Source organism: Sphaerodactylus townsendi, linkage group LG14 (assembly GCF_021028975.2).
Source record: "Sphaerodactylus townsendi isolate TG3544 linkage group LG14, MPM_Stown_v2.3, whole genome shotgun sequence".
Classification (NCBI taxonomy): Eukaryota; Metazoa; Chordata; class Lepidosauria; order Squamata; family Sphaerodactylidae; genus Sphaerodactylus; species Sphaerodactylus townsendi.
This window is the reverse complement of record NC_059438.1, coordinates 29,916,038-29,927,488: the sequence shown is the minus strand read 5'-3', so window position 1 is coordinate 29,927,488 and position 11,451 is coordinate 29,916,038. Positions and strand designations below refer to the sequence as shown.

General features: G+C 47.2%; 1 protein-coding gene across 3 annotated transcripts; it reads left to right on the top strand.

Moving 5' to 3' along the window:
• GPR19 (G protein-coupled receptor 19) lies at window positions 1-10,629 on the top strand. 3 transcript variants are annotated; one of them, XM_048515245.1, is made up of 3 exons: window positions 1-126; window positions 4,437-4,571; window positions 9,261-10,629. In XM_048515245.1, exons 2-3 carry the CDS (start codon window positions 4,552-4,554, stop codon window positions 10,525-10,527), a joined length of 1,287 nt encoding a protein of 428 aa, XP_048371202.1. In that variant the 5' UTR covers window positions 1-126; window positions 4,437-4,551; the 3' UTR covers window positions 10,528-10,629. The 3 variants fall into 3 exon arrangements, with proteins under 3 accessions (XP_048371202.1, XP_048371201.1, XP_048371200.1); XM_048515244.1 differs by having other exon boundaries at window positions 15-218; XM_048515243.1 differs by lacking the exons at window positions 1-126; window positions 4,437-4,571 and adding an exon at window positions 7,512-7,605.
• The last annotated feature ends 822 nt before the right edge of the window (window positions 10,630-11,451 follow it).

Here is an 11,451-nt window from a genome sequence, read left to right as displayed (position 1 = left end):
GCTGGAAAAAAATAATAATCCCCTTCAACAACCACCCGGCACCATAGCAACCAGGACGTCAGCGAGAGACAGCTGCAGGTTTTCATCCTAATTTCTGTCCCTTGCTCAGGATTTGAGGCATCTGAGGTGAGCAGGCAACTCGTGTCCTGGGAAATGAGAACCTTGGAGTGGGAACGATGAAGGAAAAGAGGATCTTCCCCAGTGCAGAGGCTGCAAAGGTAGGGGGCATCAGCCACTGTCTATCCGGCTCCGTTTTGTTTTATTCTTGGGAGGAGTGGTGAAAAGGGAGCGTTGTGTACCTTCCCCCCCGCCCCCCATCCTGGGCAGAAGCGACTGCCCGGCTTCAGAGATTAATGAAATTATGGGTTCCCTAGGGGGGCAGTCATTTTTTGAGCACACGTAGAAGGACTGTTTGTTCACTAGCGGTTCTGCATAGCTGCTGCTGTCCATGGTACTCCCGGTCTCTTTTCACACAAAAAAGAGAAGCAAAAATGATTTTAAAATGAAATGAGTGGTGGGTTGAATTGCTTCCCCCTCTGAGATTTTTTTAAAAAGATGCATCCCATTAAAATGTGTGCCTCTTACTGCTGACTCTTCATTAATAACAATTAAAACGAGAGGGCTGCGGATGGGACCTTTGCTTGGGGGAGGGATCTTCCTTTTGCCCAGGAAGCTGGCAGGTGTGGTCGCAGGCTTCTCTGCTGAAAGGAAAAGGAAGGGACCGAGTCTAAATGGCCAGGACTCGATGTGGGGTGAAGGCACATGACGGGTCCCATGTGATCGAGGAGTTTCGAAAGAGGCAGGTGCCATCGGCGAGTCGGACCAGAATTGTTTACTCTTCCCAAGGAAGGAAGAAAATGAAAAGTATTTACTGCCAACTCCCAGCCCTGCCACCACCACGCTTCAAAGGGATCAGTGTCTGGGTGCAGGGGTCTTCAGAGCTGCTGCAGATGTGGTTTTGACCCCTGCCCCAGTGAGTCACGATTCTTCACGGCACCCTGCTGATCTCTGGATATTACTGGGATACGAGTACGGGAGTTCTGTGCTCCTCGTGGCTGAGAGTGATGTGATTCAGAGGGAAATCTCCTCTTCAGAAGAAAAGTCAGATCGGCCTTCAAATTATCCTTCCATTTTTCTTCGGGTGTCTGTTTTTTGAAAGCCATCTTGGGGGAGTTGAAGGAGAAAAAGATCCTTCACAAGGTTATTCTGTTTCACCGGTAAAGGAGGTGAGCTTTCCCCAGTCATCTGTGGTGACAAACCTTTGCTGGCACAGATATGATGGAACGCTGAATGGCCTGATCTTTCTCCAATTGGCCTTCACACTTGCAATTTTTCTCCACACTGAGGGCCACTAGTGACCATGGGTGGAGAATCTGCTTTCTCGTGTGTTAAATGGTCCCATTGCTATCACAGCAGCGATTCAACATGAGATAAAACAGTTATACAGCCACTCAGGCCTGACTACTATGCTTCATTGTGGCTATTGACCTGGAATTCCCTTCCCCTTTTTGCCTCTCAGGGCTACCCCACCCAGCAAGACTCGTGTGGAACTTTGTTCTTTGAGCATCATCCACAGCATTGGTCAGAATTGTTTGGCCATAAACAATTCAGCCTCTTAAGAGCATGATACCTGAATTCATGCCAGTTGCTTTGTTTGTCCACAATGCCTTCTGGAGAAAGGTCATAGCTCAGTGGCAGAGCAGAGCTTCAGTGGCAGAAGTCTCTGCATAAAAGCCCGGAGGCTAGCGAAGGGATTTCATCCCAAAAGCGGCTGCCAGTCAGAGCAGAGAACACAGGACAAGATGGAGGCCACAGTCAGCTGAAGGCGGCTTCTGGCCCGCTGATACCACAGCTGTGAGCAAAGACGGAATTGCTGCATTGGGGCAGGAGGCTCCATGAGGGAGTTTTCAAATCATGGGGTTGGGAATTGATGCCAAGCTTTCAGAGGCCCCCGAACCAACTGGGCCTCTGGTTTGGAGGTCTTCTGCAAAATGTTCAGGAGCTTTTATGCCCATTTATGATTTGTTGACTGGTTTTTAATGGCTGTTAATTTTAATTATTTTTTTTAAAAAAATATATAAACCAAAATCTTATTTTGTGAGCTGCATAGAGCAGGTCTCTGCAGGAGGTAGCATATAAATTGTTTCAGGAGTCTTCCCATTCCAGGACTCTGAAATGCTTGAATGTCTTGCAAATACCAGTCTGATATGGGAGAAGTAAAACACAATACTGAAAATAAGGATTCAGGCTGTGAATTTCCCCCACCCGGTGATATATGGAAAAACCTGCCTAGCGAACAATGTCATTATATGTCATTGCAGCTGAGCTGGCTGTTTTCCTCTGAAGAAAAAAAGGGAATTGCCTATGAATAAGTATTTAAAGAACATGATTCTCACCCAAGCTAAATTAGGCACCATTGGTGAGTCAGCACATCGTGTGCTTGTTGAAGACTACAATGGAGACTGAGAAGTTGTGTGGCTTCTGCTGACTTTTTTGCATGGGATTTCTGGCCCCCGGTCTGCTCACTTCATCTTAATGGGTCATGGCTGGGACTCTGCAGCCAGAACCGCTGGGCTAGTGAGGCGAGATCTGAAGGGAGGGAGTTTAGCCTGAACTGTTTGCAGAAGGGCCAGGGGCAATGAACCCAGTAGCAAGAAGAGGAAGTGCAGCACTGTCTAATTCATCCCCTTCCTTTTCCAAAGCCCCCAGAGACTGGGAAGAAACTGTTCAGACTTTCCTTGGTCAAGCTGCAAACTCCTGACACTTATACATAGAAAATATGCACATAATGCATTCAGGACTGCCAAGAATAAGGGCTGACAACATTCAGGAGGGAGTTGGGAAGGCCAGGATGCGGAGGGGGATTAGAAAAAATTCAGAAAAAATCAAGAAAGGATTTTCTTCCCCTCCCCCACCCACCCACCCACCCACCCACCCAAGGACTCCCTCCAGATTTTTTTAATGGAAATCTGGAAACTTTGGGAGAGCTCTTAAAAGAAATTCTGAAGGAATATTTTCTACACTGGAATGGATGGATTTTTTTTTCCAAGGCAAGGTTTTACTCACTCTAAATATACAACATGAAAATTTTACATAAGACAACCTACGTAGCATTAGGTAAGCTTATTAGATAACCTTATGCTGGAATAAATTCCACCAGGGCCACTAGACTCCTAGCATTTGATAATAATAGATATTAAACAATGGTAACGCCTATGTGTACGGTATTTTCAAGAACATATTTAGTATTGAAATGTGGATAATTTCGGGAACGGAGAATCTACTATAACGTGTTTAATAATAATAGATTATTTAAGAGTTCCGTGTTTTATTTATTTGTTTTAAACATTTATTAGCCACTTTTCTTACTTCTGGAGCTCTTTTTTGCTATTAAGTCACAGCTGACTAATGGCTACTGCATAGGATTTTTAAGTCAAGAGAAGTTGAGCTGGTTTGCCATTGCCTGTCTCTGCATTACCCTGATATTCCTCGGAGGTCTTTCATCCAAATACTAGAGAAGGTCAGGGCAGAGAGCGTGTGACCCTCATCCATAGCACGAGTGGGGATTTGAACCTGAGTTTCCCGGGTCCAAGTCCGACACCTTAACCACGACACCTGCTCACCCCTGCTCTCCCTTCTCTAATGATAAAATCCTCCCTCCCTCCCCCCACCCGATCTGCTCAAAAAGTGGCCTGCAGCAACGAGGAATCAAATCTGACAATAAGGAGTTGCCTGAGGGCCACCAGGCATTGGGTTGCCAGCCTCCAGGTGTGGCTGGAGATCTCTTGGGACTATAAGTGCTCTCCTCCAGGCAACAGAAATCAGTTCACCTGGAGAAAACAGGTGCTTTTGAAGGTGGACTCTATGACATTATACCCCGCTGAAGTCCCGCCCCTCTCCAAACTCTGCCCTCCACAGGCCCCGCCCCTAAAACCTCCAGGTATTTCCCAACCAAGAACTGGCCACCCTACACCCAAGGTTCTAACTAAGGGGTCTGCAACCTGCGGCTCTCCAGATGTTCATGGACTTGCATGGGAATTGTAGTCCATGAACATCTGGAGAGCCGCAGGTTGCAGACCCCTGATTATCATGCCTGATGGCAGATGTAGTGGGAGAAGAAACATGCATGATGAAAACTAGAAAAAAAGGGGGGCAAAATCTGGTTTCTACATTCACAATGCAAGCAGCAGGTTGTTGTACAAAAATGTGGCATTGATATACATGTCAGAACTGTTTTGTTACCCACCCATAGCTAAGGTACCCCTCAACACACACACATCAATTGTCCAGAAACTGGATATTTTGCTACTGGTGCTAGGTTGGGGGTCTAATAGGGAATAATAATCTCATGTGGGGAAGTTGGTATCTTTGGTCAGTGTCTGGAAAGTCCTAACAAATGAAGTATTGTTCTCTTATGTGTTTGGTTTTCTTTCTAGCCTTGAGGGGAGTTTCCCCGTCGTCCTACCGTTTGAGGACAAAGCAGAACAGGAGAGCGGAACTGCAAACAGAACCAGACTTCTCTATGGGGGACAAAAGGAACCAAGTCAGGAAATGCAAATCCATGAATTCAGGTAAATAACTTTCAGTGTAATGGAGGACCCAGATCACAGGGGACCTGAAGGCCCAGGTCCATGTTGCAAAAGGCAGCTCCTGCCAAAGCAATACCCCACATCTCCCTAGCAGTGTCGAACGAATGATGATGCGCTCTCTCTACATGCAGGTTTCTCCCACTGCTCACAAGCAGCTGCCAATGGGCTGGGCTGGACTAATTCTGAGTATGCCATCCTCCCATCCCGCAGCCTTTTCCAGACTTCCCCAGGGTCCAAAAGAGAGTCATGCTCCAAATGGCAACTGTATATCCGTTCTCATGTCTAGTTTTTTCTCCCCGAAGAGAAAGCACTGATGCTGCAGCTGCAGTGGTGGGATCCAAAAATTTTAGTAACAGGTTCCCATGGTGGTGGGATTCAAACTGTGGCATAGCGCCAGTGGGGCTGGGCGGGGCACAACAGGGACGTGGCCGGGCATTCCGGGGTCGGGGCATTCCTGGGCAGGGCTGTGGCAAGAACGCAGCCGCTGCACCAGTCCTTGGGTGGGAAATGAATGCATGCAGGCGCAGGCTGCCACGCACGCCAGTGCACCTCCTGCTAGAGTGCTTCAAGTTCTGCGCGCTACTGCTGAGAGGAGGGGCGTAACGAAGGCAAAAATCACGTGGCAAAATCACCAATTAGTAACCCCCTCTCGGCACACACAAATAATTAGTAACCTACTCTCGGGAACCTGTGAGAACCCGCTGGATCCCACCTCTGTGTAGCTGTGCCATAAATCCTCCCAGAGCTCTTTGTTGGGTAAAGGTTCTCAAGGCTTTTTGTGATCTTCCAGCAATCTTCATTGTAGATTTTTGTCCTCTTCTTTGATGGGTCCTTTGCCCATTTGATGGCTCAGCAATAAAAATTCTGATTTCAAAAAAAAAGAGAGAAACTTTCAGTGTAAAACCTGACATCAGTGAACATTTAGCTGAGTCCTAGAATGAGGATTCTTCCACAGATGGAAATAAAAATGGCCAAGGGGAAGAGATGCGCCTTTTACCTTATTGGATATCCACCTTGGAGCTGAAACAAAGTTACTTCCTGAGTGTCTTAAAATGATCCTCTGTAAATCTGATGCTATAGTTTGTACGTATGTCTACATATTAATTGAATATAAACCCATTGATCTCCTTTGAGCAAGTAATCCCTTACAAGAACAGCTCTCCTTTGCAGTGGGGCTGGTTGGAGTGGATGGGGTGACAGAGAGACCCACCTCATAGCAGCAGTGGCGTAGTGGTTAAGAGCGGGGTCCTCTAATCTGGAGGAATGGGGTTTGATTCCCCGCTCTGCCTGTCTGAGCTGTGGAGGCTTATCTGGGGAATTCAGATTAGCCTGTGCACTCCGACACACGCCAGCTGGGTGATCTTGGGCTAGTGACAGTTCTTCTGAGCTCTCTCAGCCCCACCTACCTCACAGGGTGTTTGTTGTGAAGGGGGAAGGGAAAGGAGTTTGTAAGCCCCTTTGAGTCTCCTACAGGAGAGAAAGGGGGGTTATAAATCCAACTCTTCTTCTTCATCATCATCATATAGAATAGGAATGATAGACAGGTGGGAGAGGACAACGGGAAACCAGATCAGGTTCCAAAAATATTTGGCTGACATCCGACTTTCCATTTCAGTCCTTGATGTGTGATGGCGTTGATCATTCATATGAAACGGCATTTAGTCGAGGCTGTTATTTGATTGCTGACACACAGTATTTAAAAGCCGACAGCTGATCTCTGATCAGATTTCATATTTGACACTTTGGAAACCAGTCATGGGATGTCAACAAGTCTGTGGCTTTTACAGCTCAAGATGAGCGTTCAACGTTCAAAATATCCTGCATCTAAGCAAGGGATTTTGGGAAGCAATGTTAGGTCTATTACTCCGGTCATCAAGCGGGACGCGAGAAGATTCCAAGAGCTTTATTGGAACCATGTCGGCCCAGAGTCCATCTGGGCATTTAGTCGAGGCTGTTATTTGATTGCTGACACACAGTATTTAAAGTCAATACAGCCGATCTCGATCAGATTTACATTTGACACTTCTGGAAACCAGTCAAGGATGTCAACAAGTTCGTGGCTTTGGCAGCCCAAGATGAGCGCTCAACGCTCAAAAAATATCCTGCATCTAAACCAAAGGGGATTTTGGGAAGCAATGTTAGGGTCTGTTACTCCGGTCATCAAACGGGACTCGAGAAGATTCCAAGAGCTTTATTGGAACCATGTCGGCCCAGAGTCCATCTGGGCATTTAGTCGAGGCTGTTATTTGATTGCTGACACACAGTATTTAAAAGCCGACAGCTGATCTCTGATCAGATTTCATATTTGACACTTTGGAAACCAGTCATGGGATGTCAACAAGTCTGTGGCTTTTACAGCTCAAGATGAGCGTTCAACGTTCAAAATATCCTGCATCTAAACCAAAGGGGATTTTGGGAAGCAATGTTAGGGTCTGTTACTCCGGTCATCAAACGGGACTCGAGAAGATTCCAAGAGCTTTATTGGAACCATGTCGGCCCAGAGTCCATCTGGGCATTTAGTCGAGGCTGTTATTTGATTGCTGACACACAGTATTTAAAAGCCGACAGCTGATCTCTGATCAGATTTCATATTTGACACTTTGGAAACCAGTCATGGGATGTCAACAAGTCTGTGTTACACTGCCCGTTACACAGTTTAGCCAGGAATAAATATCTAAACCCGTGGTTAAAACCCCCCATTGATAATATTAATCTATCAATTGTGGTAACGATGTTGGATTGTGGTTCTGCAAGTGTATTGGAAGCGCTGGCTAACTTTTTGTGCTCTGTCATCAGCAAACGGTTATAACTGTACTGGAGATTGTATCATTACACTGAGGTCGCCATTTTTCTGGTATATTGCTGCTGTTTTAATTATGCCATTAAAGGTTTATATATATATAACAAGTCTGTGGCTTTTACAGCTCAAGATGAGCGTTCAACGTTCAAAATGGAAATTCACATGTTGTCTCCAAAGTTTTCCAGCTGAAACTGGAAAATCTGTCAAATTTCAAAGGTGAATGACTATTTAAAGCTGATCAAAGCGGAACATTTCAGCCCCTCGAATGCTAGGGCACGGCATCCCCTGGATAATGCTGGCACAACCACCCCCGGAAGAATATCCTGCATCTAAACCAAAGGGGATTTTGGGAAGCAATGTTAGGGTCTGTTACTCCGGTCATCAAACGGGACTCGAGAAGATTCCAAGAGCTTTATTGGAACCATGTCGGCCCAAAGATTCAGATAGCCGAAACTGAAGTTTGGCTCTCTGACCTCTGGCATATACCTGTAAGTTACAGTAAGGCTCAACCCAAAATGACAACCCAAAATGTTGACAGAGAGAAATTTTACTCTCTTTCTCACAATACTAGAACCAGGGGGCATACACTGAAAATGCTGAGGGGAAGAATTAGGACTAATAAAAGGAAACATTTTGGTGTTTGGAATATGCTGCCACAGGAGGTGGTGATGGCCACTAACCTGGATAGCTTTAAAAAGGGCTTGGACAGATTTATGGAGGAGAATTCCATCTATGGCTACCAATCTTGATCATCTTTGATCTGAGATTGCAAATGCCTTAGCAGACCAGATGCTCAGGAGCAGCAGCAGCAGAAGGCCATTGCTTTTTCATCCTGCAGGTGAGCTCCCAAAGGCACCTGGTGGGCCACTGCGAGTAGCAGAGTGCTGGACTAGATGGACTCTGGTCTGATCCAGCAGGCTCGTTCTTATGTTCTTAAAATCCCCCCACCCTCGCATTCCCAAAATATCAGCATGTGAAAGGATGGCGGGAATAGAAGCGTTGTTTAGGACAGACAGTTCATAAGGATGAACGGCCAAGCTCTATTGACTAATTTCATGCCAGCAGGAGGAGGCCTCCGGGTGTGAACGTGCAAACTGCCAGGCCTAGAATGGCGCAGGCCTGACACCAGGCTCCCCTTATGGATAGATATGATTTTAATGGATGAATAAAGACTGGTATCATGAACCAAACACGATCAGCAAGCAAAAAACAACCCCTGGCATGGTTTTGGGGGTCCAACAGCCAGGGCTAGACTGATCTTGTCAAATCTGGAAAGCTAAGCAGGGTCAGACGTGGTCAGTATTTGGATGGGAGACCGTCAAGGAATACTAGAGTGTACATGCAGAGGCAGGCAACGACAAACCACTTCTGGGCAAGAGCTGAACAGAGGTTTGCCCCAGCCTTTGTGTAGTGACCCTGCATGCCCCTGGTGGCCTCCCATCCAAGTACTAACCAGGGCAAAGGTGACCAAGATTGGGTTAGCCTGGACCATCCAGGTCAGGGCAACCAGCACAGTATGAACAGCAGCAGTTTGGTAGCTTCTAAGTGCATTGCTTAGGAGCCGCGTGGCGTAGTGGTTAAGTGCTTGCACAGCCACTCACACGGTCAGGAGTTCGAGCCCCCCTGTGGGTCAGATATCCTGGCAGCTGGCTCATGGTCAACTCAGCCATCCATCCATTCCTTGGTCCTAGCACACAGCTAGGGGGTAAAGAATAGCCGGGGAAAGCAATGGCAAACTACCCCACAAAAGAGGCTTGCCTATAAAATCACTGCTCAGTGGTACCCCGGGGTCAGACCCAACTGAAAGGGAAACTACCTTTTAAAGTGCGTTGCTTATTTTACCTAACCACTGGGTTTTTCTCTTTGCACAGTCCTTCGACACGAGTGAATATGTTGCTTGCTTGCGACATGGAAAACCATGGCACTGCTTCTCTCACCCTGCCACCAGGGCTGCTGCAGCAGGACTACCAGAAAGCTGAGACCTCTAGCCCTCTGCCACGCCAGGAGACCACTCATTTACCTCAGGCGTACGAGCTTGAGAAAAATACGACAGCCTTGGATTATGAGCTGATGCCGGGAGAAACCATAGCAGCCAGCCTGCTTTTTGGAGCTTTGTGGCTGCTTTCCATCTTCGGGAACTCCCTTGTTTGCCTGGTGATCCACAGGAGCAGAAGGACCCAGTCCACCACGAACTACTTTGTGGTCTCCATGGCCTGCGCAGACTTGCTCCTCAGCGTGGGGAGCACCCCGTTGGTGCTTCTGCAGTTAGCCTCCGGTGGATGGACCCTCGGGAGCACGATGTGCAAGCTCGTCAGGTATCTCCAGTACCTCATCCCTGGTGTCCAGATCTACGTACTCCTCTCCATTTGCATGGACAGGTTCTACACCATCGTCTACCCTCTCAGCTTCAAGGTGTCTCGGGAAAAAGCCAAGAGAATGATCGCGGTCTCTTGGCTCTTTGATGCCGCACTGGCATCCCCGGTGTTCTTCTTGTATGGATCGGGCCGGGATAACCACTGCAACTTCTTCCCCCCACACTCATGGGACGGGGCTCTTTACAGCATTGTCCACTTACTAGTGGCTTTTCTGATCCCGTCCGTTCTCATCATTCTCTTCTACCAAAAAGTCATCAAGTACATTTGGAGGATAGGCACAGACGGCAGGACGGTCCGGAGGACGATGAACATCGTTCCGAGGACAAAAGTGAAAACCGTGAAGATGTTCCTCATGCTCAATTTGCTCTTTCTGCTCTCGTGGCTGCCCTTTTACGTGGCTCAGCTGTGGCACCCGAATGAGACCGATTACAGGAAGAGCTCCTTGGTTTTTATGTCGGTCATGTGGATATCCTTTAGCTCCTCGGCCTCAAAACCGACCCTGTACTCTGTGTACAACGCAAACTTCAGGAGAGGCATGAAGGAGACTTTCTGCATGTCCTCCATGAAATGCTACCGCAGCAACGCCTACACCATCACCACCAGCTCACGGATAGCCAAAAGAAATTACGTGGGGATCTCAGAAATCCCTGCCCCAGCCAAGACAGCTTCTAAAGACTCAGTATATGACTCCTTTGACAGAGAAGCGAAAGAGAAGAAACTTGCCTGGCCCATTAACTCAAACCCATCCAACACATTTGTCTAATTCATTGGGGTCTTTTCAGCAATACGACATCATTTGGAACAGACTGCGTTCCCAAATTTAGTGGGCAGAAGGGTTTTATTTTATTAAATGCATTGTGGGTTTGTATTGTAGACTGGTTTTTTTTAAAGGAAAAAAACACAACCAAGGCACAATAATGCTCTTCAGAAATAGGGACAGATTTCAAGGATTTGTGGTCTCCGCATTTAAGTTTCTTACCGGTGACCAAACTATTCTAAAAGAATGCAGAGCAACAATTTAGCAAGGCTGGAAAACCATCCCATAAACATTGTGATGTGACATAACGACCTGACATTTGACCCAGGGAGTACCTTTACCTTTTTTGTGACGTCAGGAAAGTGTCATGCCCCCTTTAATAAGGTCCAAATCATTCTAAAGAGTTAGTATGCTGGCCGGCTCACAAATGTGAACAGGCCTGGTTCAGATCAGCTATTTGGCTGTTTTGCTGCCTTCTCCTTCATCCAAAGCATAGCCCACAGAACCCTTCCTAATCTGGAGGACCAGGTTTGATTCCCCACTCCTCCACCTGAGTGGCGGAGGCTTATCTGGTGAGCCAGATGTGTTTCCACACTCCTACATTCCTGCTGGTTAGTGACTAGTCACAGTTCTTTGGAATTCTCTCAGCCCCACCTACCTCACAAGGTGTCTGGAAGGGAAAGGAGTTTGTAAGCCACGTTGAGGCTCCTTATAGGAGAGAAAGTTGGGATACAAATCCAAACTCTTCTTGCAGCCAGTTTGGTGTTGCCATGTTTCAGTCACTGGTTAAGGATCAAGCTTGGTCACCCCTTTCCTGATATCTAGCTAGATGTCTATCATCACAAGCAGGCAGGGAGAGTTCAGCTCTCAGTGCACGGCTGAGGCCACCGCCACCACCTGATCCTCCTCCTCCTCCTCCTCCTCCTTTGT

Bases quoted from the DNA above. Each gene is read 5' to 3' on its own strand.
- GPR19 (XM_048515243.1), top strand. From the start codon at position 7,520: ATGAGCGTTCAACGTTCAAAATGGAAATTCACATGTTGTCTCCAAAGT. The intron at 7,606-9,260 runs GTGAATGACTAT...CTCTTTGCACAG, and splicing joins AAATCTGTCAAATTTCAAAG to TCCTTCGACACGAGTGAATA.